Here is a 24388-nt window from a genome sequence, read left to right on the forward strand (position 1 = left end):
GATACCTGAAACTTCTGTTCTCTTAATGTGAGAGCATCTTGCTAAGTTAAATGTAATGTAAAAAACAAGTCTGTTCCAATGTTGATGGAATGATTCTCTCACATAGTTAAAAACACTATAAAGTTATATTTTACATATGTACTATTTATTTGATTATATACTGTACATTACTGTAATACACACAGTATAGGGCTGCATACCAAAATTATATATATCTCACTTTACAGGCCATGAAAGGATTTTTTTTAAAGTTTATTTTTTTCAGTAATCTCTACACCCAAAGTGGGGCTCGAGCCTATAACTCCAAGGTCAAGAGACACTTGCTCTTCTGACTGAGCCAGCCAGGCGCCCCCATTTAAGGATTTTTTAAGAATAATTTTCACTATACACAACTACAGTTTGATGAGGATCCTAACCCCACATAATGTTTTTCCAAATACAAAGATAGTGTTAAAAAAAGTATAACTTTTTTAAAAGTTATAAAAACTCTATTACACTGAGAGCATAGGTTCTCAATATACACTTACTAATTGGTTGATTCTAAAAGTTTAAATAAATGATATTCATTTTTACTCATTCCTTCAACAAATATGTCTCCAGTGCCTATTACTTGTGCCAAGAGTTTGTTTATGCAATACCATAAGCTACTTCATTCTCAGTCACATGATACCTTACCTTCCAAAAATCAGTTATGCTGCGAATAGACTTAAAGTTGGTTCTTTCATCACCAGGCACAGAAGTGTCCAAAAATAGAGATGACATAACTTTGTTTAAGTAATACATATGTGGGTTTACCATGCCAAAAGTCACTAAGAAGAAGAATTTTTGTTTAAAAATTTGTCTTTAAAAAGTCACTTTATCAGGATTAAAAGTTAGTTAGATTTTGTTCCCAATCTTGTTTTGAAAATCCAAATTTTTTCTTGACTAATTATAAAAGTAATTTAAAAAATGAAAATAGAAATATACAAAACAGGAAGAAGTTTTGTGTCATCTCACTGCTAGAGTTAGGTTTAGCACATATTCTTGAGATTTTTCTGTATGCCTACACATTTATAAAGAAAATAAGTTTATTTTTACAAAAATGAGATCGCATTATGCATAGTCTTCTGCCAGTTAGCTTTTTCTCTATTTTTACAGTAAGCAATATAATGGTAAATAGTTAAAGCTATGGACTTTGAAATCAAACAGATGATTTGAGTCCCATCATAAGGATAATACCTGATAGTTTTGTTATGAGAAGTGAGATAATGCATGTGGAGCACTTAAACCATGTTTTGGCACAAGATAAGAATTTTTAAAACTATTAACTAATATTCATTCTCTCTCTAGGAGTAGGTGGGTAGGTTTTAGAGAAGGGTATAGACTAACTATGTCTTTTTTTTTTTTTTTTTTTTTTTTGCTAGAAATCTTTTAGTTTTTACAAGTATCTATCTTCAACATTACTTCGTGGCACATGAGTTTATGCCATGCTTTAATGTTCCATATTATTTCACTGTATATACCAAAATGTTAAACAAATCCTGTTGATGAAGATTTAAGTTGCTTTCAATTCTTCCTAATTATAAAAAGGTTTTTTTTTTTATATCTGTGAATAATGGAATCATGATCTTTTATATTTTTCTGTTCCCCAAATGTTGTAATAAGCATTTAAAAACCAGTCTAAGCTGGAGTTGTCTTTTCAATCAAGATTTGACCCAAATTCACTCCAACTATACCAAGGAGTTAACGGATATATAATTGCCAATGTGTAGGCCATGTCAACTTGTGATACGTCTGGCCATTGAGCTTACACCTACTATTTGTTGGGCACTCAAAGGATAAAATACTCCTTAATACTGATTCAGTCAATGCTCTTGACCCACAGACAGGTGAAATGCAGGTTGATATGTTTTCCTAGTCTCCTTATTAAAGATTTGCATTGTTCAATACCTTCTGTGATTGGGCACCAGCATACTTTACTGTTGTGCAATTTTACTATCACACAGCTGTGCAATAGGCCAGGGAAAAGAGCAAAGCAGACAAGACTAAGTTCTTTGGCTTCATTTGTAGTTTGACCTATGAAACTGAGATAATGTATCAACATGGTTCTAAAAGACATCATGTGACAATTGCCAACTCAAGGGAATAACTGTATTTAAGAAAGAACTGACAACTAAAAGTAATAACTCAATCAATGCCAACGATGAAAGCTTTTCATTATGTCTGCGACTTAAAGCTTTACCCTTTAAGAGATGGAAATAGTGTACATCTAAAGGAATTTAAGATAGGTCTAAAATATGTCAATACTTTTTTTAGAAGTCTTAGTCTGAAAGTCTATGGTTTATAAAGTACATATGTTTTACTTTTCACCTCCACATAACTTCTTAGTTCAGTGTCTTCATCTACATCTGTACTTACATATACATAGGTTTATTAAAAAAATAAAGTAGAGTGACAACTCCTGAAGTGTGGTTCTAATTTCTACTTCCTTTCTGTAATGCAGCTTAGGTTTCGGAGCCCCTGTGAGACATAAAACAAATTTTTTCTTTACATTATTATGTAATTTATAATGTATATAAATAACCATGATGGAACTGTGTTTTCCACTTTTATTCTGATACACTGTGTGAAGGCAAGCTCCAATTGCTTCTGGTTATTTTTTTATTCTCACTTTCATGAAGGAGGAATAATTACAACATTCCCATGGGGGTGAGAGGGCAGTCACTTTATGACTGTACACTAATGAATTTTATAACATGGACGTTTTTTCAATAGTCCCGTCTGAAAGTGAAAAAGCAAAATGCAAATAAATAAATAAATAATAAAGAAAGAAAGAAAAAAATAAAAAGAAAAAAATTCCTCATCTTCACAATCGTTTTCTCTACCATCTATATTGCTTCCTGGGAAGGATGGATTCCGCTGGAGGGGTAAAGGACTTGGCCTGGGGTTCTACCGAGGTCACGACTCCCCAGACCAATAAAGGACTTTGGAGAAGGGCCTAGCGACGGTATTTGTACAGCAAGTAACAGCTCCCAGCTTGAGCCTGGGGCAAAGGGCGGGTACCACCTCCCCTCAAGGTTTCAGTTTCCGTCTGTGAAATGGGACCCCTGTACACCCCGTCTCAAGGGGAGGCTGTGAGGGCTACACGTGCTGGAAGTCCTATCTCTGACATGAATAGATATGGCGCTACATAGTTACTATCAGGGTGTGTGTAATTGCCAAATCGGCCCTGCTCCACTACTTCCTAGGATCACCCCTCACCGCCTCGGTGCCACCGTGACGCCTCAGCCATGGCCGACCTGGAAAACGACACCCGTTTGACCTCCCAGGTCTGCCGCGCCTGCGCGTAACTTTTCGACACGCGCCACCTAGCTCCTGCGCCTGCGCAAACCCTCCCGCTTCTCCACCTGCGCAAGCCTTTCTACGAGTGACAAGCGCGCGTGCGCACCGAGGACGCTCTGGAAAGCGGCAGGCTGAGGCGGGGTTAGGAATTGCGGCGCTTTATCTCTGGCGGAGGGGCCGACTTCTAGGGCAAATCTGGCTTCGGGCCTGGGGTTGGTGGTGAAAGTCGTAGTAATTAATTGTAACGGGCTACTGTTTCTTGAACACCTTTTACATTTATTGGCTTGTTTAGTCTTCACATCCCCCCTTCCTGAAAGGTAGGTGTTTTATCCTCATTTTAGGTCTGGAAAAGCAGAGGCGCTGAGAGGGTCAGTGACTTACCGAAGTCCACAGGTGGCGGGGTCAGGTGTGTAGGACGCCAGAACCCGAGTGCCTGACCAGGTGCCCACGCTGCCCCTGCTGCCTGCAGACACCGGTTCTCATGAACCGAGAGCTGCAGGTAGAAGTAGCTCCCACCCTTCTTCCCACCCAATATGGCTAAAGAAAATGATAAAATAGATTTAAACAAAATCCAGCTCTGAAGTGATGAGGGAGAGTAGGCCTAACAGGAGTCCTCGGGAGCCCAGACTCACATCTGGCACTGAAGCTTTGCAAAGATGAGAAGGTTTGTAAACCAGCTATAGAAAAGACCAAAGAAATTTGGCTGTAAATTAAGGCATCCGAAAACCCGCCAGGATATGAGACAAGAGGGAGTCTCATGTTGGAAAAGAGGAAAATAGATTCAGTAGAAAGGCCCTAGGGCAGCCAGCAAAGAAAACCATCAAGCTGCTTTTGGAAATAAAAAATAAAGCTTCTTTTGTTATTTCTCTGAAAGAGATGTAGAGTGATGTTGATAAATGCTATTTTGTGTGCAGATGAAAAGCAAAACGAGGCCACACAGCAACAAGGGTCAAAGACTACCAATAATAAACAGGAGAGGCCTAGCAAAAGGCCATGGCCAGTGGATAGGAGGCCTGAGAAGAAAGGGCTAGTGTCCTAGCTTAAGGACAGTATAATAAAAGGATTTTCCCATTCCTGTACTTAGACTCTGAGATGCTCACAAAATTATGTTTTCTAATGTACTAGCTTATCTGAAGTTTAAATGTAGGAGGATCCCCCCCCCCCCCCAATTACAGGTATTGAAATTTACATGAAGTAAAAGAATTAAGCAGTTGAATCTGCAGACTATTCTTGTTCCATTGAACTCGGTAGACTCAGAGGTCTTGAAGATTTAACGGATTTATTTGGTTAAAGCAAAATAACAATTTCAGGAGCGAGTCTGTCAGGATTTAAGTTACTGTGGTTGTTTCCTTATGAAATGGCAAACCATGGAATGCCTAGCTGAATTTCAGGAGGAATTGGCTGAGCCTTAAATGAGCTTCATTAAGATACAGTTATAGAACATAACTATTGTTGCTTTTCTGGAAATTGTTATTCTTAGGTTTTACTTGATGTTGTATAATATATAAACACCAAAAGTTACAAAGATCTAGACTTTTGTGACGAGAAGACAAGTCTATTTTGAATATTTGAAATTTTATTCTCTTTTGACATTAAGCTTTGGAACACTCAGATAATCTATACCATGTTAGTATTCCTCTAAGAGAAAACGGGTAAAACAGTATTTAGAAAGCAGAACCAGTAAACCTTATTACAAGCATTAGATGTGCTTAAAAAGTTGATATTAATTCATAATCTGTAATTGTTAAATGTATATGACTTAAATGTTAAAATCTCACATTTTAAGATAGTCTTCTACAATTACAAACCCATATGCCCAGATTTTCCTTAGGCTTCGCAAACCAGAGAAGATAGAATGTGTAAGAGTCAAAGGATAAATATTATAAATATATATTAGTTATATTACCTAATTAAAGCCATAATCTGTTAATACAGCTATGGATTTATTTTAAATTTTAATTGAATATATTACTAATAGTGTAGTTATTGTGTTTTCAAATGTTGGTAACCTCATTAAAGTTCTTCACTTTCATAGAGTCCAGATTGAGCTGCCAGACGCTGAAATTCTCCTTCAGGGTTAAAAGCTTGTTTCACATCCAAACCTTTACCGTTAAGTGCTAAATATTTGCTGAAAGTTGGTCGAACACGTAACTGCTTAGGAGCCGGAAGAGTTTGCCTTTGACGGACTGAAATAGATCAAAATAGAAGTTGATTCAGAAAACATGTTCTAAACAAATGGGTTGCTCTAGGTATTCAATATCAGACAGGACAAGAAAAAAAAAATCAGAACTGTTGGGGGAAAATCTCTCGTATTTTATACCATACGTTTTTATATTATGCTGAGATTGTGTTTCTTACTAAATCTTTCTGATTAAGTCCTTTATAACACTTGGGTTGATAGGGTGACATACCTGTAACATCTAATCTTGTGTTACATGTGGTCACTCCAGCTTCATTAACTGCAGACACAGTATACCACCCAGCATCTTTCTTGTTTACGTCTTTTATCAGTAAAGTGACTCTACCAGAGTTATCATGATATAAACTGGAAAGAAACAATAATAAAAAATTAAAGCGTAAGAATTAATTTTTCTGTGAAAGTTTATTTATGATGTCTGTGACCTAGAGTGCCAGACTGTAAGAAAATGAAGTATTTGGAAATTCTGAGCTGTACCTAGTCAGTGCCATGTAGCATTGGTTTTATTGAATTTAACCTCCCCCCCACTTAATTTTGTTTGTGTCATCATTTCCTTGAGCCATCTTTCTTTATTGTTAGTAAAAAGGTAAGTCCTGGCCTACTTTATGCCTTATGTTTTTGATTAGTGGAATCTGGTGTAATGAGGTTTATTACATTTCTCTGCATGTTTTAAAAACCAGACAAAGTGAGATTACAAATGCATGCCATTTATAATGCATTTCAAGTACAACTGGATTCATCCCAATAAACTAGAGTTATGTCTAAAAATACTTATCCTACCTTATTCGATCAGTGTTGAATTGTACCATTTCATTATTTCTTTTCCAGAAAATCTTTGGTGGAGGTACAGCTGAGATTTGGCATTCTAGCTTCACTGAGTCTCCCTCAAAAACTTTTTTGCTTTGTGGTTTGTAGATAAACATTGGTGCTCTTCTATGTTCTTTTGCTACATATTAATAAAAAATTCAGGTATTTGAAATATTATAAAAAGAAAATAAGCCAAGCCAAGGTATTATGAAATTTGTATGTTGATACAAAAGTTTTAAAAAACACAAGATTGGAAGCTTATGTTTTAGCATTATTTTAAACAACATAGAGTACTATTTTGCATTATTATACCATTTAGACTTCTAAAATAGTAATGTTGCATTGAATTTACAATCATGTTTCATCAAAGAATTTAAGTTATATTCTCATTTATGTCTCTTCTATAAGGAGGCAGCATGAATGGTGGCAAGACTAGACAGCCTACGTTCAAATTCTCTATTTGCCCCACCAGCCATGCCAAATGGGAAAGATTTGTTTAGTTTCTCTGAGGCTCAGTTTTATCTATTGTAAAATAATTACAGGTATAGTGACTGCTCTGCCTACCACACAAAATTACTGTGAGGATCAGCTGAGATAATGAATGAAGCAGCATTTTGTAAACTGTAAAATAGTATATAAATGTCAGTAATTATTACATCATTTCTTTAATTACCTGAAGGAAAAGAGGAAATGGTATCAGAATACTGTAACCCTAGCTTTTCTGAAGGAGAAATGAAATTTTCATTGGAAAATGAAATTGCCTGCCAAGGCCTCTTTCAACTCTAACATTAATAATATTTCTGGAGCTATTTGCACAAAAAGGATTTGCTCAAAGCTTAATCACTTGAATTGGATTTTTTTTTTGATTCCCTGATCACTTGGTTTTCCCTTAGACTGAGGCCCATTATTATATCATAGAATAATCTTAAAGGGTTTTTCACTGATTTGAATAGAATACAAAATCAAGGATATTGTTCATCCTTTAACTTGATCAAGATTTTATGTAATCAGCAGTAAATTATGTCAAAGTATCTTTTCTGCAGTATGCCATGGCTTAAACCATTACAAATGTAATATATATTTAAACCACTTAAATTGTAATATTTTTAAGTAGTATATAAGTTTTATAAGAAACTGCCTTACTGAAGACAAATTTGAGACAGTTTAGCCATACCTGTTTTCGAAAGCAAGTAGGTGTGTTTTTGTTATAAATAGAGACTAGTTTTCTATTAAACAACATCATCTGAGGCTAAAAGTTAACATTTATATCTCAGTTTTAAGTAATGTGTGGTCATGGCAATGCTGGAAAAATAACAATCAGATTAATTTAGACGATAGATCAGAGAAGTGATTAGACTGAAGTTTTTCACTATAATATCCTTTAGTTACATCTAGAAATGGTTACATCTAGAAATGCTTATATAGTTGACTCTTGAACAGTGCAGGGCATTGGGGCACCCCTCCACCCCACCGCCATGTAGTTGAAAGTCTGCACATAACTTTTGACTCCTGAAAAACTTAACTCCTAATAGCCTACTCTTAACTGGAAGCTTTACTGATAATATGAACAGTCGATTAACACATATTTTCTGTGTTATATGTATTATATACTGTATTCTTATGATGAAGTAAATTAGAGAAAAGAAAATGTTATTTAAAAAATCATAAGCAGGTGACAATACTGTGTTATAAAAAATCTGCATGTAAATGGACATGCACTGCTCAAACCTATGTTGAATTGAGAGTCAACTGTACTGCCTCATTTGGTTTGTCTAAAATTGCACCATTTCTTTATTTCCTTTTGTGAAAAGCTTTGGTTATAGGTCTCTTGTTGAAGTTTCTCTCAAAAATGCTGTCTGCCCCCTCTCCCACCCTGTGACTTTTAGATAAAAATTGGCATTCTCCTGGGTTGTGTAGACATTGACCTTAAATATGAAGTCCTGTGGGATTTTCCTTTTTAACACTTGCTTTTTTTTTTTTTTTTAATACTGCTGGATTTTAAGGAACTCTTGAAGATCCCTCTGAAGGCTTACCCAGGACATCCAGCTGCACAGTAAAGGTGGCTTCTCCTGCTCTGTTCTTGGCAACACATGCATAGGCCCCTGCATCTGAAGCTCTGACCACTTCAAAGATGAGTGAATGAAAACCCTTTTCAGACACTATCATTTTGTGCAAGTCATCTGATTGAACTGGTCTTCCATTCAGATACCATGACACATCAGGAGCTGGCAGTCCGCTGACCTGGAAAGGAAGACACAAGAAGGAGATGACAGAATTTTAAATTATATCAACACTGGTACCTATTTGTCCATTTACAACTTTTAACAATTCTAGTATCTGAGTGGGTTTGTGATTGACAGTGCAAAGCATGAGCTTAAAAAGGTGTTTGCTTTCAACAATGTTTAACAAAACAGTAGAAATTAAACTCTCGAAATCAATGTAGTATTTTCAGACTACATCAAACCACATCTAGCTCTTTCGTATGCACCATGAGGCCCTGTAAGATGCCTCAGTTACTATATTTAGAACATTAACTTACGTTATATAGGTCTCCCCAAGAAATATGAAGTGATACGGGTTTTTTTTTGATAATGTGACTGCAGTTGAAGTCTCAGAGGGACATATGTGTGATGCTTGCTGATCTAATGGATGACTTTACCAAAGTAGAATGCTCTTGAACTGTAATTCTGGTGTTTAAATTCCAGTTTAAGTGTTTTCTTATAAACCTTAACAATTAAATCCATACATGGACTTTCATTCACAAGGAATCCAGAAAAACATTTTATAAGAAAAAGGTCTCCAAAATGAGAACAATAAAAATGTAGGTCTTTCTAAAGATCACTTCTAGCATGAAGATCTCTTCTACGCCAGGTGAGCAGGTTGGCTTGAATTTCTTAATGGAGAATACTGCTTTAGAAATCTTACTGGTTTGATAGCTTCACTTATGTATTTATTAGGGGGTAGGTACTCTTGTGAGTACATTATGTCTATTTACTCAGTTAATTCTCATAACAGCCTTATGAGGTACATTTGTTACTCTGCCATACAGATGAGACAAAAGCACAGGAAGGTTCAGTGACTTAGGTTATGTAGCTGGAAAGTGGCAAAGCCAGGATTCAAACCCAGGTAAGCTTGGTTCCAGAATTTTTGTTCTTATCCACTATAAGTGCTGCTTGTTACAGTGTGTAACAGATTATGAAGAGGAAGAGGACACTTTTCAAAACAGTATCTTGTTGCTATTTTTCCTCCAATATTTTTGAACTCTTACTTTGAAGTCCATTCTGCAGAATCTTCCTTCTTCAATTGACATGTTCTCTGGCACTTGAATGAAACGAGGTGGGTAAAATTTCTCCTGGATTGCATCCTGATCATTCACATCTCCCCTTGAGGATGATCTGCTTCTACAAAAATATTTTAATAATCACTATACAGGAAAGTTGTCATTGTTCTTCCTTTTGCACAAATATAGTTTAGCCATCATATTGGAACCCTCAGAGTCTATGCTATTTAATGTGTCAGTGTAATAACAATAGAGAGAGGCATATTTGAAGACTGTTAGAAATGGTAGCAATTTAGGAAGATCTGGTAGAAAATATACATCTTTACTTCTTTTATACATTGCTACAAATTGATGAAGAAACTGATCTATTAAAATGGAGAGTACCCCATGGACAATTCTTATCATATGCAATGATTTGGTAATTAGAATTGGGTTTTGTTTGTCATGAGATATTTGCTTAACGTGGACATGTGGTCCTGGCTTATTTGACCAAAACATATTAAAAACTTCTTCTGAGATAGTACTGACAATTAACAGATAAAAGAAATTTTTTTACATTTATTTTGAGAGACAGAGACTGCGTGAGTGGGGGTGGGGTAGACATGGAGAGAGAGAATCCTAAGCAGACTCAGTGCTGCCAGTGCAGAGCCCAACGCAAGGGTCGAACTTATGAAACTGTGGGATCATGACCTTAACCGTTTGAGCCACCCAGGCACCCCAACAGATAAAAATTTTGATCATCTTCTCGGACATTAGAAAAGTCACATTGCTTTTCATAAAAGTTATGTAGGAGGCTTGAAGTCTTTATAAATAATACAGTTTTAAGCTGAATATATTTTTGGTAGTAAAATAGATAGTTCTTCAAAAATAAAAAAAAATTTTGTACCTTACTTGTGATGTAGGAACTTGCAGTCGTGCGTGTTCTGAGTTGTGCTGTTTGAAATTAAAACAAGGTGAGAATGTTAATATGTGGTTACTACCTTGAAATGAAGCAGAATTAAGTAGTCATAGCTGAAATGAACATTTCTTTGTTGGCTGTATTTGTGCCTTCATGGTTAATTCCATGTACAGTTGATCGTTGAAATACACAGGTTTGAACTGCACAGGTTCACTTATATGTGGGTTTAAAAAAAATTTTTTTAGGTTTATTCATTTTTGAGAGAGAGAGACAGAGCATGAGCAGGGGAGGGGCAGAGAGAAAGAGGGAGACACAGAATCCAAAGCAGGCTTCAGGCTCCAAGCTGTCAGCACAGAGCCCGAAGCAGGGCTAGAACTCCTGAACCATGAGATCATGACCCCAGCCGAAGTCAGACGCTTAACTGACTGAGCCACCCAGGAGCCCCTGTATATGGGTTTTTTTTAAGATAAAACATACTACAGTACTTTAAATGTATTTTGTCAGCATTTTTTTCTAGCTTATTGTAAGAGTGTAGTATATAATACATATAGTGTACAAAATCTATGTTAATCTACTTATCAGTAAGGCTTCTGGTCAAAAGTAAGTTTTTAGTAGTTAAATTGTTGGAGAGTTAGAAGGTACAAGTGGATTTGAACTGTGTGGGGGGGTCGGCACCCCTAACTCCTGCATTGTTCAAGGGTTAACTGTATTAAGTACTTACCGTATAGTGCACTAACTTTCTAATACTCTAGCAAGTAATCCCCTGAATTAATAGGACTATTTAACAGGTATGGTACATGAAAATTAGCTAGACGTTGAACTCATGGTAGTTCATTTTTCATGACTACTTTACAACAAAGGGAGATGTGTTCCCTTGGTGTATTTGAAATGGGAACACATGGTACAGATTGTCCTTTAGTAAAACAGGAATAGACATGAAGTCACTTGTGTTGGCAGTAGATACAAGGTATTATGCCCACTGCTCAAAAGTGCACCAACAGCAGTAAACACATATTAGACTGGAAAATGCTTCTCTTTTTAGCCATGGCACAAAATCATGATGGACACCATGGAAGCTACGTGTAGAGCTCTGAGAAGGTTTGAAAAACAACATTAATTACTTCCTGGTTAATAAAAGTTTATTTAATTTAAGCAAACATCTTTTAGGATTTATATCTGAGTACCAGAAAATTATTTCCATTTGAGAATAAAACCAGAGATTGATGGAAATCCTAATTAATTGATCAAATACTTAAAGCTTATTTTGTGTATTTCACTGTGCTTGGCACAGCAGGGGAGACAAGTGAAAAATCTCTCCCTATCCAAATATCTGAAAAACACCTATAATCTGAGTATACATTACTTATTTTGTGATGAATATGTTTAATGTATTTGGTCATTTTAAAATAAAATTCTTACAACTCTAACTTTTTTTGGCTAGTCTTAAAGTTCTCTACACAGAATGTCAAAAGAACAATTCACTTCTCAGATCAACTAGTTTTTTTGGTAAAAAGTGAAAATAATTTAATTAAACCCAAAATATCCAAATTAAATTGTTTGCTTTTTCATATAGTAATGCTTTGAATATGTATATATTCATATTAAGAGGTGTAATATTTCAGTTTTATATAATTTGATAACATTTTTTATTGGAATGTTTGAAGTATACACAAAAATCTAAGATTTATCTTTTCAGATTTCATAATATGTTTTGCTGCTATCTATTTTCTTGGTACTGTTACCTTCATTTTAATGTTTTTAAAGAATGAATGAGAAAAATAATACATTCTTGCCCTTGAAATCATACACTGAATTTATAAGGTAAGCCATCAATATAACATTGTTTTGAGTAATTTCTACTAATAGAGGTAGGTTTGCATCCTATTCTTGCTGTAATCTGTACCAGTCCAGAGTAGGTGCTCCATGTAAATTAATTGAATGAATGAATGTATGAACTGTTCATTAGCCAAAAAGAGGTTTAAGTTCTATTTTCAGTTTCTAGTTACTTGCACTGTTAGATCCTGCTCCATCCTTTTTAGTAGGTCTTGTTGCATTTAACAGAAACAAAAATCCTATTTTCAGTTTCCTGTACTTAGGATAGTAAGTCCTAAGGAGTCCTTAGGAGTCTTGGGTACCCTGTTTCGTCCCTTTGGTATCTAGTTTCTTGTGAACTTTTTGGGAAGAGATGAGAGGTAACTACAGAAGGAAGACAGGAGTAACCGTTCTGTCTCTCCAACTGAATATTTCTCTTTAGGGTTACATTTACGTGTTAGAGTGAAGTTGATAAGCGTATGGGATATTCACTTTATGCCCTCTATAAAGTTTATACGTTCGTGGAAAGGATCCTTTTGTTAATATCTGAGCCATTACTCCAGGCTTTTTGTTGTTGTTGTTGTTTGTTTTGTTTTTAATAAGCATTTTTGAATACAGAAACAAAGGGAATTGGATATTTCATTAGTTCCACAATTGTATTTTAAAACATTGAAATGATTAGGAGCTTATTATGAGAAAAGGTTATAATTACTTTGGTTTAGAGTTTTAACTTCTGTTAAAGATTTATAACTCATAAATTATCCATGTGGACATTGGAAAAAGAATTCTAGGTGTAATGGACCCCTAAATGTCCACATGCAGAGTGACAGTGTTAGCCTTCTGGTGTTTTGACTTTGTGACATTTCATATGCAGATATTAGAACACCAGAAAGTGGAGTAAAATTTTAAATTTCTCTCTATACATTTTGGCCCATCGTGGCCTCTCCTTTTTATATCTAATGGAGCATGGAAGTGATTGACTTTTGCTTCAAATGATACTTATTAGCATTTGGAAAAACAAACATTTAAAAATCACTCAAAAGAAAAATACTCCAGTTAGGTAAAGATTATTTTAATTTACCTGTGGTGAATCTTGTGCCTCACTGTCATTTTGAGCTTGAAACACAGCAGCTGCATTCTGTGGTCCTAGCAATCTGCGAGCCATCTTCTCCTCATATGTTAGCCGCTTTGAAGAAATCAGTCATTAAGGAGAAAGTTACGAGATTTAATAAAAGTTGTTTGTGCACCTTTACCTTAAAACCACCAAGAATGCTACCAAAGAAGTATAGTTCTGTCTAGTGAATTAGAGATAAATATTATGTTTTAAAACTTTTTTTCATTCAAAACATTTCCCTTCTGTTCTAGTGTCACTTTCACATCTGTAATATTCACTTCTGTTTTCCTCTTGCTCCTAGGAAAGGCAGGCATAATCCCCCTTAAGTAAGGCTCTCCCAAGTGAAGGGAAATTCTTCATGTTTTTTGTTTTGCATGTTTCCATTGACTCCATCTTTGAATATAGCACTGTATATCCTCACATTGAGAAATAACTTTTATTAAATGAACACTGAATATTTTGTTTAATTTCTGGTTTGAAAGCAGTCCATCTGATATGTTATATGTGTTTGGATTGAAGACATACAGTACTGTTTCAAAGATAAGTGACTAATACAGTGGGTACAGTAAGAGTTCTCTCATAAATATCATGGCTATTTGTCCAGTCATATACACCAAGGTACGTGAAGAAATCAAGGTGACTGACAATATCTCCTATTGTTTATTTGGTTATCAGACATATTTTATGTGAGAGTAATGCTTAAAGTGGAAAATCTTCAAATTTTTTTTTGCTTCATTCTTTTGTTTTTATATTGTTTTACATTCTTCTTTTGCATCCTTCTTTTACTACTGAAAACCAAGAGGTGATTTCATGCAGAATGTTTGGTATTGTATCCAAATATTCTCTTTTTAGATAATCCTATCCCTTGTGGATTATATGGACAAAGATTTGTGAGACAGAAAGGCAGAAATATTTTATAGTTTAATTGGCTTTTTATAGAAAATAGACATTTTGCTTACTTGATTTCCATTATGAAGAAGGCTGTCCTTGCATTTTAGCTTTCTCTCCAAATCTTGAATCAGAGCTTCTTTTGATCCTTGTATTTCATGGTCAGGAGTCCTTGGTGTGGGTTTATTAGCATTTGCATTTTGGGATGGTGTAGCACTTAGAGGTTGGCCAACTGAGGGTTGTTGATAGCTTTAAAAAGAGAAAAGTTTTTATTGAAGTTTTTATTTATTTAGGTAACCTCTATACCCAATGTGGGGCTCGAACTTAGGATCAAGAATTTATATACACAATGGAATACTACTTGGCAATGAGAAAGAATAAAATATGACCTTTTGTAGCAATGTGGATGGAACTGGAGAGTGTTATGCTAAGTGAAATAAGTCATACAGAGAAAGACACATACCGTATGTTTTCACTCTTACGTGGATCCTGAAAAACTTAATAGAAGACCATGGGGGAGGGGAAGGGGAAATAAAAAGTTAGAGAGGGAGGGAGGCAAACCATAAGAGACTCTTAAAAACTGAGAATAAGCTGAGGGTTGATGGGAGGGGTGGGAGGGAGGGGAAAGTGTGTGATGGGCATTGAGGAGGGCACCTATTGGTATGAGCATTGGGTGTTGTATGGAAACCAATTTGACAATAAATTTCATATTAAAAAAAAAAAAGAGTCATACGCTCTTCTGACTCCTGACTGAGCCAGCCAGGCACCCCAGAAAAAAAGATTTTTAAAACAGATCTTCAAAGTACAATGTGGTACTAAAATAGACTTGACCTCATTTTGTTAGTCACTTTTAGATAGTTGAATCTACCACCACTTAGTACTGGTAGTATTAGAGTTATTAAAAATACCAATTTCCTAATAATAGTCAAGAAGGATTTAATAAGAATGGTCACCAGCTTTTTTTTTTTTTTTTTTTTTAAGTCTTGCCAAATTAAAATTTAGTGACAGGAGGAACAAATTAGATTAGGTGTAAGAGGGATGTTTTTCCTTAAAGATCTGCCGTAAAGAATTGAGAGTAAGTCTAGTTACTGGCAGCTTGTGAGCCCTTCCAGTCTTGTAATTGAATTTGGTAAATTTGATTTGTGGGTAGATACTGTACTCAGTTCCCTGTGATCTCATGTTGATAGTTTGAAATTGATGGTGTTCGGAGTATCTACACCAGGGAAGTAGGTAAATACCACAAATCATGGCTCCTTTCTCCAGAGCTGTTAAACATTCTCTGGTATAATCACTGGCACTTAGCAAATATTCTTTTGCTTTGAATGGAGTGTACAGTTGTCATAGTCTCTGGCTTTCCTATTAATTTCCAGTTCCTTTTAATTTCCTATTTTACAAAATTCAAGTGTGGTACTATATAACAAATAGCTTTTACAGTAGCCGTGGCTTCTTCAACATTGCTAAAGTGATTTTTAGAGAAAGAAAGGAACGATTAGAGGAGGAAGGAGAAAGAAATGTAACCTGAATGAGAAGAGGGGTTTGGGGAAAAAGAAAGCAAATTTGAGTAGCAGTTGAAGAGTTTGGTTTACATCTGTATTTGAAGTTCTAATCTAAATTATCTGGAAAGATGTTCTTCCTTCTCTCTGAGTTCTCCTGTTGATTCTGATAGAGTATAGGAGTAGTACTTAGGAACTCCTGTATTAAATTTGTAAGGTAGCTTGCACTTTCACAGTTGTTTGTTCAGATTTCACCTAGTTTATTCATTTTGTGCCCTGCAAGTGTGCGTTTATATCTGTTTAATGTGGGAAAACTGGCCACTGTTTTCAGTGAGTATTTTAGTATTATCATAATAAACGTTCTCCAGTTATCAAGATGAGGCACCCTGGGTCTGTTCTCTGACCTGTTCCTGTTCAGATGTCCTCAAGGATCATTAACAAGAGCTTATAAGCTAAGTGGAAATGTATCTCTTCCAAGAGGAGCCAGAGTTTTAATTCTTGCAGGCTTTGGGGACTTGGTTAGTAATCTCTAGATTATAAACATACTCAAGTAAAAAAAGATGACTTATTACTCACCATTGTAATGTTTATTTTCACTAACACAGAGGCTGGGTATAGGGGATTCTTTATCACTTGAATGAGTGAATGTTTTTAATTTGATTCCGGATGCTCTGTATTGAAAGTGGTGGTGCACATTTCTCCTCCTTACATTACAGATATTCGGGGTTGTTTATATTAATCCTAAACTAAAAGTCTGATTTGTTCAGTTAAGTAAATAGCCAAATGAAATGTTTCAATAAATAGTTGTATTTGTGTTTTCAAATTTTATTTTATTTTATTTTATTTTTTTTAAGTAGGCTTCATGTCCGGCATGGAGCCCAGCACTGGGCTTGAACTCAACAACCCTGAGATCAAGACCTGAGCTGAGACCCAGAGTTGGATGCTTAACTGACAGAGCCACCCAGGCACCCTGTTTTTTTTTTTCCCCCTTAAGATTGAATTTTCATGTCAAAGTGGTAAAATTCCTTTGTCTTAAAAATCTCCTATTTTTCCAAGTATATGGAGCTATAATAGCCTATTTTTTTAATGTTAGTCTACATCTTTATAAAAGTCACATGCTTGTTAAAGTGAATTAGAATTAAATAAGTTTGTTTTTTGACTGTTATAATGCAGTATATCTGAGAAATCCTGAAGGATTATCAAAATTGAGCCTGAGAATCACTGATGTGTATTTGACCCAGTCACTTTATTCAGTGAATACCCTTATCAGTTTACATAGCCTAAATGTAAGACGAGATATCTGCTCATATTTATAAACTCATATTCTTGCATTCTGCTTTATAGGTCTTTTTTTTTTCTGTCATTACACTTGATCTTAGCCAAAAGGCCAAGAAGCGAATTTTTTTTTTCTATCATTTATCACTGAAATCCTTAATTTTGTTGTAGGTCATAAAACTGAATCACCAGGCAGGTAAGGCACACTTGCTGAATGTCACACAGCAAGCTTTTTGAATGGACTAATTAGAATTGGAGTTCTCCTCAAAGTCCAGTCTGTGGTTTGATTGACTGAATAAAATGTTTGCTTAAGGGTTTCCTACTGATGAAAAGCTAAATAAAGCTTTCAAAGCAATCTAGGTCAGAATCCAAGGGATTATTTTCGAAGGCAGGGCAAACTTAAGCCCACCATAACAATGAGGGAGTTGTGCACAAATGTTCAAAGGGCCAGAGCTTTCCACCCCGTGCAGCTGGACACTGAATGGGTATCAAGTGGCTGTGGGAAGATTAAAAGAGTTATCTATGGTTGCTGCAAATGGAACAGCTAAAGCTGTATCTTTGATCTCTGGTTTGGGGACCTCCTATGCTTTATTTCTTATCCTCCATTTTTGCCTTTCTCTCTTAGTTCTGTGTACAGAGCTAGGAACATGGTTGAGGTTCACTAATACTTATTTGATGGCTCTCTTTTCTTAGCAGATATTTGGAATAGGATTGAAAGACTTTACTAAGAAAAATAGTAGAGTCAGAAAACGTTATTTTAGATTTAAAAATGCTCACGTAGGAAATTCGAAAAATAATGGAAAGCTAGATGGAAAATGATCATTTGGCTAGATTGTAACCAAGAAAAATCTACATTGTGTGTTAATGAGTGTAATGGGAATTTTGGAGGGAAGAGAAAGAGAGGGCTTAAAGTCTTCTTTAAAAACATATTAGGTCAAACCTATGAGGATGCCATTTTTGTAGGTGAAAAATAGTTGACTATCAGCCATTTCAAATGGTTCGTCCTAGTATCTGTAGGATTCTAACAAATGTTCTTGACTTTCCTCATTTTTGTTTTTTAAAATGTTGAAAATAAGTCTTTGCAGGTTGAATTGCTGTAGTCCATTGAACTTAATTTCCAGAGTTTTCACCAATAATAGAAATCTCTACAAAAATTAGCTTCTGGGGAATAGTGAGAGAAATTATCAAGAATCTAAGCAAATCTTTTGATAAGCCTGCAACAAAACATATTCCATCAGGCAGTTTTTCAGTTGCCTCAGATTTAATTATCTGATGTTTTAGCCAGGCAAGGGACAGGAAAACTGATAGCTCTCGGTTTGCATAAGCACAAAGTATTCAGTTCATGTTTTAAAAAAAGCACAACCACTGTGTCCTTATTCATATCAGGTTCTCCTAGGATAGTTTTAGGCTTTGGAAGTAGTACATGCTTGCATAAGGCTCCAGGTATTCTTCTCTTTATTTAGACAGGACAATCAGCTCAACTCATTTGAACAAAGTTTTTTTTAATTACCAAAGGAAACGCTAAGGTCATTTATCTATTCAAGCCTTTCTTATCATAGCAAGGAAAATTCATATACTTCACTATTTGAGTCCCAGATTTTCATTAATTTTTTTTTTTTTTTTTTTTTTTTAAGCCAAGTGGATGCTCAGGATCAGAAGGGAAAATGGATAGGAAGAAAAGACTAAGACTGAGAAGAAATTTAATAGTCTCTGCTTATGTGAGAGGAAATCCTAGCTGAGGAAGAGCAGACAGGTGTTCTTCATCTCAGCTGAGCCCAGAACGCGAGCAATTAAATTTATAGCATGATGATCTTAACTTAGAACTGGGAGAATAGTTCACTGTTCTTGAGTATATTAGAAATCTAATTTTTTTGAAGATAGAAAATTATAAGTAATGTATGGGGTAATAGGTGATTTGGGTTTAGGATAGTCTGGACACTAGAGAATGGGTCAGATGACCTCTTACTGCCAGCCCCCTGGTTCAAGGTGTTTTAGGAGAATTATGAAAGAGACCTTGAGGTTTCATTGCCTTTCAAAATACTAAATAGTGAACTAGGGCATACTCCCCCACACTCCTTAGATACAAACTCAGTGTATATGCAGTATCTATTCATATATAAAAAAATATACTTACTTGGTGTCCACATTGGAAGGAATTTTACTGCTACTATAATCAGACTGTGATGGTAATATGGAGCTGAGGAAGCTGGCTGGGGACTGGTTATAGGTGGCTGTAACCCTTTGGCCTGGGTTGGAGGCAGCATGCTGCTGGGGAGAAGCAGGGAAAGCAGAGGAAGACATGGTGATGTGAGAGCTCACTGTTGAGGAGGCAGAAAATCTTTGCTCTGTGCATTGGCGGGGCTGGATGGTAATGGAAGACTGTTTGGTCTGACTAGAGTAGCTGGAGGTTTCCGGTCCAGGAGGTTGCAGTCTGGAGCCACATGGGTTTTGGGTTTGAATGAAGTGTTTTGGACGTTCGTAGTTAAACATGCTTAGCTGGTATATGGAAGATGAAGGCAATTTATTACTATAATGATTTGTTCCTCGAAGGGTGGGGTCCTGAATTTGGGGTGGCAAGCCTGGAATCACAGAAGATCTCAAGGAATCTGAAACAACCGTGGTCTGCCCCTCCTTGTTGTGATCCTGGGAATACTGTGCTCCTGTCTTTGATGGAGTGGCCTCTTGAAGAATATTGTTCCTTCAAAAGGAGAAAATGATTCAATTACAGTATTTGCATAAAAAACAGTATTGTTTAACATCTTTAGGAGCATATGTGCTGTTTTGGGGGGAAGGCTTAAATGCTTTCAAGGTCACCTCAAGGTGGACCTTTCCTGGCTTCTAGACTTCTTTTCTTTATCTCTGTCTTTGTACAAATGACTTTTCTCCTGAGAACAACAGCAACAAAAAAAGTATTCATTAATGTTGGTTTGCCTCTGGGTGATTCTTGAAGCATGCCCAGGGGCTTCAAGATACAGGAACACAAAGTTTGAGTTTGCCAAGTGACTATGAAAAGAAATAATGTGATGCTGCTCAATGTGATAATTTTATGGCCTTACGATTAGCCTTTGCCTAGGGGGTATAGTTCATTAACCACAGAGATTAATTATATTAATAATATTAATTATATTAATAATTTAATTATTTAAATTATTAACAGTTAAATACCTAACTTGTCTGCTCCTTTTCAGTCTGAATTCTTCCCATTGCTCATGAAAACCAATGAGCAGCTCTTCTGATACACCACTTAATGAATGTCCTGGTGATCTGTGATGAATGATGTCTCATTAGATCAAGGGGAACAATATGCTTTTTTTTATAAGGAACAGTGAATGTCCATATTTACTCCTTCACTCTTTGGCAATTTCATAAAGTAGAGGGAACATGTATAATTCACTATTGTCAACTTTGAGTGTATTTTTTGTGGCTCGCTCTCAGGGTGCTGCCTCTTTTTCTCCCTTTGATTCCAAAATGACCATAGTACCAAACTAGAAGATAATTAAGGAGTATGTGTGTCTTTCTGTGTGTATATATCTTACTGACTATTCCAGAGCCATATATAAATTTTTTTATTATTTTTAGATTATACAATCTAGTTATTGGTGTTGATACTCTTAATTATTTAGATTTTTACTTTTTACTAGTTTTACCTATTTCATATGTATTTTAGACTAATTTTGAAATTATTTTAGCTTCTCTCTTTTTCTTTTGAAATGGAAGATGCTAATGTACAGAAGGAAGTAAGGCAATATGAAACTAGTGTATACCTCATCAAAAAAGAGGGATGCCATTTCTCTTACTTAGCTCTGCATTGATTCTTCTAACTTCCTGTAATGGACCCCATTTTTCCTTAGATGAATCATTTGCCCCTAAAATCAACCATGAAGGGTCATATTTGCCTCTGATTTCTTCCATTAGTATGGTAAATCTAATAAGCAGAACTATATACAGACATTACACACAGACTAGTTCAAAATACATTTAATTTTACATAGTATAAGGCAACTCTAAGATAATGATAAATCAAACTATAACTGATACCAAGCTGTCATCATTGAAATGAAATCTTAAAATTGTTTAATTTCCTAGCTTGAAGAATGTATCATTTTTAATGAAAAATTTCAGACCAAATAACTTCATCCCAAGGCTGTACATATAGTTTAGAATTAAATTAAAACTAGCAGTTTTAGGGGTGCTTGGGTGGCTCAGTTGGTTGTGTCCAACTCTTGATTTCAGGTCAGGTCATTATCTCATGGTTTATGGGTTTGAGCCCCACTTCAGGCTCTGCACTCATAGTGCGGGGCCTGCCTGCTTGGGATTCTCTCTCTCTCCTCTCTACCCCTGTCCTGCTTGTCTGCATGCATGTGCATGTGTGCGTGCATGCTCTCAGAGTAAAAAAATTAAAAAAAACCCCAAACAAACAAACAAACCTAAAGGTTTTAGGAAAGAACAAATGCAACTCAACAGCCAAGAGAACGATTCTGTTGAGAAAGAACACTTAAAAAGCCATATATTCCTTAATTTCAAGTTTATGAACACAAACATGTTCAACCAGAGTGCATTTTAGTAATTAACTGTATTAGGCCTTTACACTGTTGGAGGAAAACATCTAAAAGGAAGCTTTAATTAGATCTTCTCAAGGACTCTATTTGAAGGCAAGTAATTTTGTAGTTATGGGCTTATTCATTACATTGCAGAATTGAATCCAAATTTAGTTCTTAAATTCCTTTTTAGGAAGGCAAATTATTCAGATTCATTTCAAATGGCAAGTGATAAACTGTGTAACAAATAGCCAGTAGATATTTTCCAGAAAGTTCCCTGTTTTTCCTTACATATATTTTTAAAATGTCACCAATCTTGTACATTTTGGTATCGGTGTTCATAGTTAACAATTACCGTTACTTTTCAAAGCTCAGTTAAGAATATATTCTTTCAAAAGTTCCATTTTACTCATGTCTCAACAAAATTTTATAGAGATGTTCAAATAGATAACTCTGAAAAGTTTTTCTTTATGTTTGTAGTTACTGTTCAACAGTTTAATTTTATAAGAGGTTCTCTTACTTGGCAGTATCATTTTATTCCAAGTAATGTTAAATAAATTTCAAAGATTTTATAAGTAAAATACTATGCAGCTCCTATTTAAAAAATCCTAACTTTTTTTTTCTCTCTCTGATATAGTACAGACAGACTTGCACAAACAACTGATTGAGGATATTTTAAAGCTCTAGAACATCACCACAGTTATAATCACGCCAAGTATCCCTTTTCAAGGAAAAATGATGATCTAAAAATATTAACACACAACTATCTTGCCTTGTACCCTTTCTATAATACCTTCCAGTTTCAGTGGAATGAATAGGTTACTTCCTTATTAAATATTTGTATAATAACATTATAATGTTACTTGCACACTTTTTATGTGAAGATGATTTTTGTACACATTCCTCTGATTTGGACAAAAAACCAAAACCCAAAACTGTAGCAGAAATAAAGGTGGGACTTACCCGTCGTTCCAGAGGGTGCCAGCTGGGTTTAACCCACTATTGAAGGGAAGGAAGAGGCATCCCCTTCCCTCACAGACTAATCTAGTGGCTCTGTGCTTAGTATTATAGCACCACTGACTTTTATCAGCTGCCAAACAGTGACATCTGATGTGCTTGCCTGTCCATCTACCTATGCTGGCATGTCAAAGTAAGAGTCCACAATCTAAACAATATCTCAGATGTCTTAGTGATATTTAAGGAGTGGGATTACATGAGCTTTTCTTGGAGGCATCTTTATTTTAGATGTGAATTTTGACTGTGAGCTTTAGCAAGCTCATGCAGGAGGAAGAGCAATTAATTGGGAAATGGAAAAAAGTATAAAGCAAACTCAATTTCTTTATTGTGGTGGGGGGCTTTGAATGTTCCCTGTTTGAGAAAGAAGGACTGAAAGGGAAACCATATCCTAAGACTGACATTCCATCCAGTAAAAATTCTCCAGAAGTAAGATTAGTGATGGATGGCGTCCAAACTGATTTGTATTGGATAGTTGTTCATCTGAAGGCCCCCCCCCCCTTTTTCCCCCTCTTGCCAAATAGAAGCAGGGGTGGAGCTGAGTTCAAGCAGTTTGTTTCAAGAGACAGGGTGTGGTCTGGGTAAAGGCGAGAGAGCAGGTGATGATGACGTTTCTGGGAAGGTGGGGAGGTGGAAAAAGATGATTTGGTTTCTTAGCAAGTTTTCTGACTCTGTACGGCATATGCCTCATTGACCTTGTTCTTTTATTCTTAAAGAGTTGGAAACACTTAAGAAATTACCAAAGAAACAGTCTGTACTTTTAGGGCTTTATGCCGTCAACTCTCATTTCTTCATCTCCCTTAACTCCTAACAGTTACGCAGTTTCCTTTGTCTTTTCACTAAGAAAACTATCTTGGTATTTAGGTTTCCATTTTTGTGCAGGGAAGTAAATAATTATAGAGGAAGAAGCCTTCAAATCAACAACAGAACTGGTAAAAAGGAGTAGGTGACATGAGGATCAGGTCCGTTGAGTGGAATTATCCCCATTTAGTTGGTTTCCATTATGGTATGTTTCTATTGGCCTAAAGCATATCTATTCATTACCCTCCCTCATGGATCCTCTAATCTTGATTTAATTACCATGTACATTAAGGTCCAACCAGTAGATGTTTGAATGCATATGAGCCATGTAAAATTCTTCACAGCTGATCATGTAGGTGTATGATTGCTTCCTGGGCACACAGCCATTACATAGTGGAAAAGGCATACTAAACTGGATGAGTAGGTGTTTGCCTACCAACTCTTATTTCAGGAATTTCCCAAAATATTTCTCTACATCTGCTCACTGATATTTCAGATTCCATTAATAGGGACAAAGCCTTTTAATCCCAATTAGGGAGACTTAAAATGTAAATGTAAGTGACAATAAAAGTAGCAAGAATAACCAACAAGTATGGCATTTACTATGAGTAGGTGCTGTTCTAAACAGTTTAAATGTAGTATATATGACTGTTACTTGGTTTTTCTAGATAACAGGATTTAATTACGGCAAGGGAGAGGAGATGCTAGATTTTTTTAAGGTATTAGGTATCTTAATACCTAAAAGGTTAAGATGTATCCAACAACCAAGTAGGTAACATGCCCAGGACAAACTATAGAGTCCCTGGTATTGCCTAAGGCAGATGCTGAACCATATCGAATAGGAAGAATTTTAGTCCCATTTGCTTTTTTATCCTTTAAACTTTATCTCTTTTTTTCCTCTTAGGCCTTTGTAAGATGTTATTTTGTTATAGTGTAATAGCACCATGGTA

At 35.7% G+C, this 24388-nt stretch overlaps 3 protein-coding genes across 7 annotated transcripts in view; 1 reads left to right on the forward strand and 2 right to left on the reverse strand.

Moving 5' to 3' along the window:
• The window catches only part of PKD2L2 (polycystin 2 like 2, transient receptor potential cation channel), a 43245-nt gene extending 39938 nt beyond the window's left edge, over positions 1-3307 (reverse strand). For 2 of the 3 annotated variants that reach the window (XM_060636058.3, XM_060636056.3), the window contains exons 1-3: positions 3241-3307; positions 2398-2499; positions 676-809 (exon numbers count right to left, since the gene is read on the reverse strand). In XM_060636058.3, coding sequence (XP_060492041.3) covers positions 676-809; positions 2398-2499; positions 3241-3271 — 267 coding nt within the window. In that variant the 5' untranslated portion in view covers positions 3272-3307. Of the gene's footprint in view, positions 1-675; positions 810-2397 lie in introns of all 3 variants that reach the window. The other variant, XM_060636055.3, reaches the window with a different exon arrangement.
• A 1572-nt stretch (positions 3308-4879) lies between these two features.
• MYOT (myotilin) lies at positions 4880-22690 on the reverse strand. Of its 2 annotated transcripts, XM_060636072.3 has the most exons (10): positions 22587-22690; positions 19220-19783; positions 14389-14566; positions 13397-13501; positions 10492-10538; positions 9594-9726; positions 8359-8566; positions 6299-6464; positions 5733-5866; positions 4880-5507 (listed from the first exon to the last, which is right to left on the reverse strand). In XM_060636072.3, exons 2-10 carry the CDS (start codon positions 19573-19575, stop codon positions 5335-5337), a joined length of 1500 nt encoding a protein of 499 aa, XP_060492055.1. In that variant the 5' UTR covers positions 19576-19783; positions 22587-22690; the 3' UTR covers positions 4880-5334. The 2 variants fall into 2 exon arrangements, with proteins under 2 accessions (XP_060492055.1, XP_060492056.1); XM_060636073.3 differs by lacking the exon at positions 19220-19783 and having other exon boundaries at positions 22587-22683.
• The window catches only part of KLHL3 (kelch like family member 3), a 279419-nt gene continuing 263539 nt past the window's right edge, over positions 8509-24388 (forward strand). For both annotated transcript variants that reach the window (XM_060636063.3, XM_060636062.3), the window contains exon 1: positions 8509-8621. The gene's annotated coding sequence lies outside the window, so the exon portion shown is untranslated. The remainder of the gene's footprint in view (positions 8622-24388) is intronic.

The sequence above is a fragment of the Panthera onca genome, chromosome A1 (genome assembly GCF_046562875.1).
Source record: "Panthera onca isolate mPanOnc1 chromosome A1, mPanOnc1 haplotype 2, whole genome shotgun sequence".
Taxonomy (NCBI): domain Eukaryota; kingdom Metazoa; phylum Chordata; class Mammalia; order Carnivora; family Felidae; genus Panthera; species Panthera onca.

Excerpts from the sequence above, each read along its gene's own strand:
- MYOT (XM_060636072.3), bottom strand. The coding sequence starts at position 19,575 with ATGTTTAACTACGAACGTCCAAAACACTTCATTCAAACCCAAAACCCA. Across the intron at positions 10,539-13,396 it reads AGGCACAAGATTCACCACAG|CACAACTCAGAACACGCACG; the intron begins GTAAATTAAAAT and ends AATTTCAAACAG. Across the intron at positions 5,508-5,732 it reads CACAAGATTAGATGTTACAG|TCCGTCAAAGGCAAACTCTT; the intron begins GTATGTCACCCT and ends GATCTATTTCAG.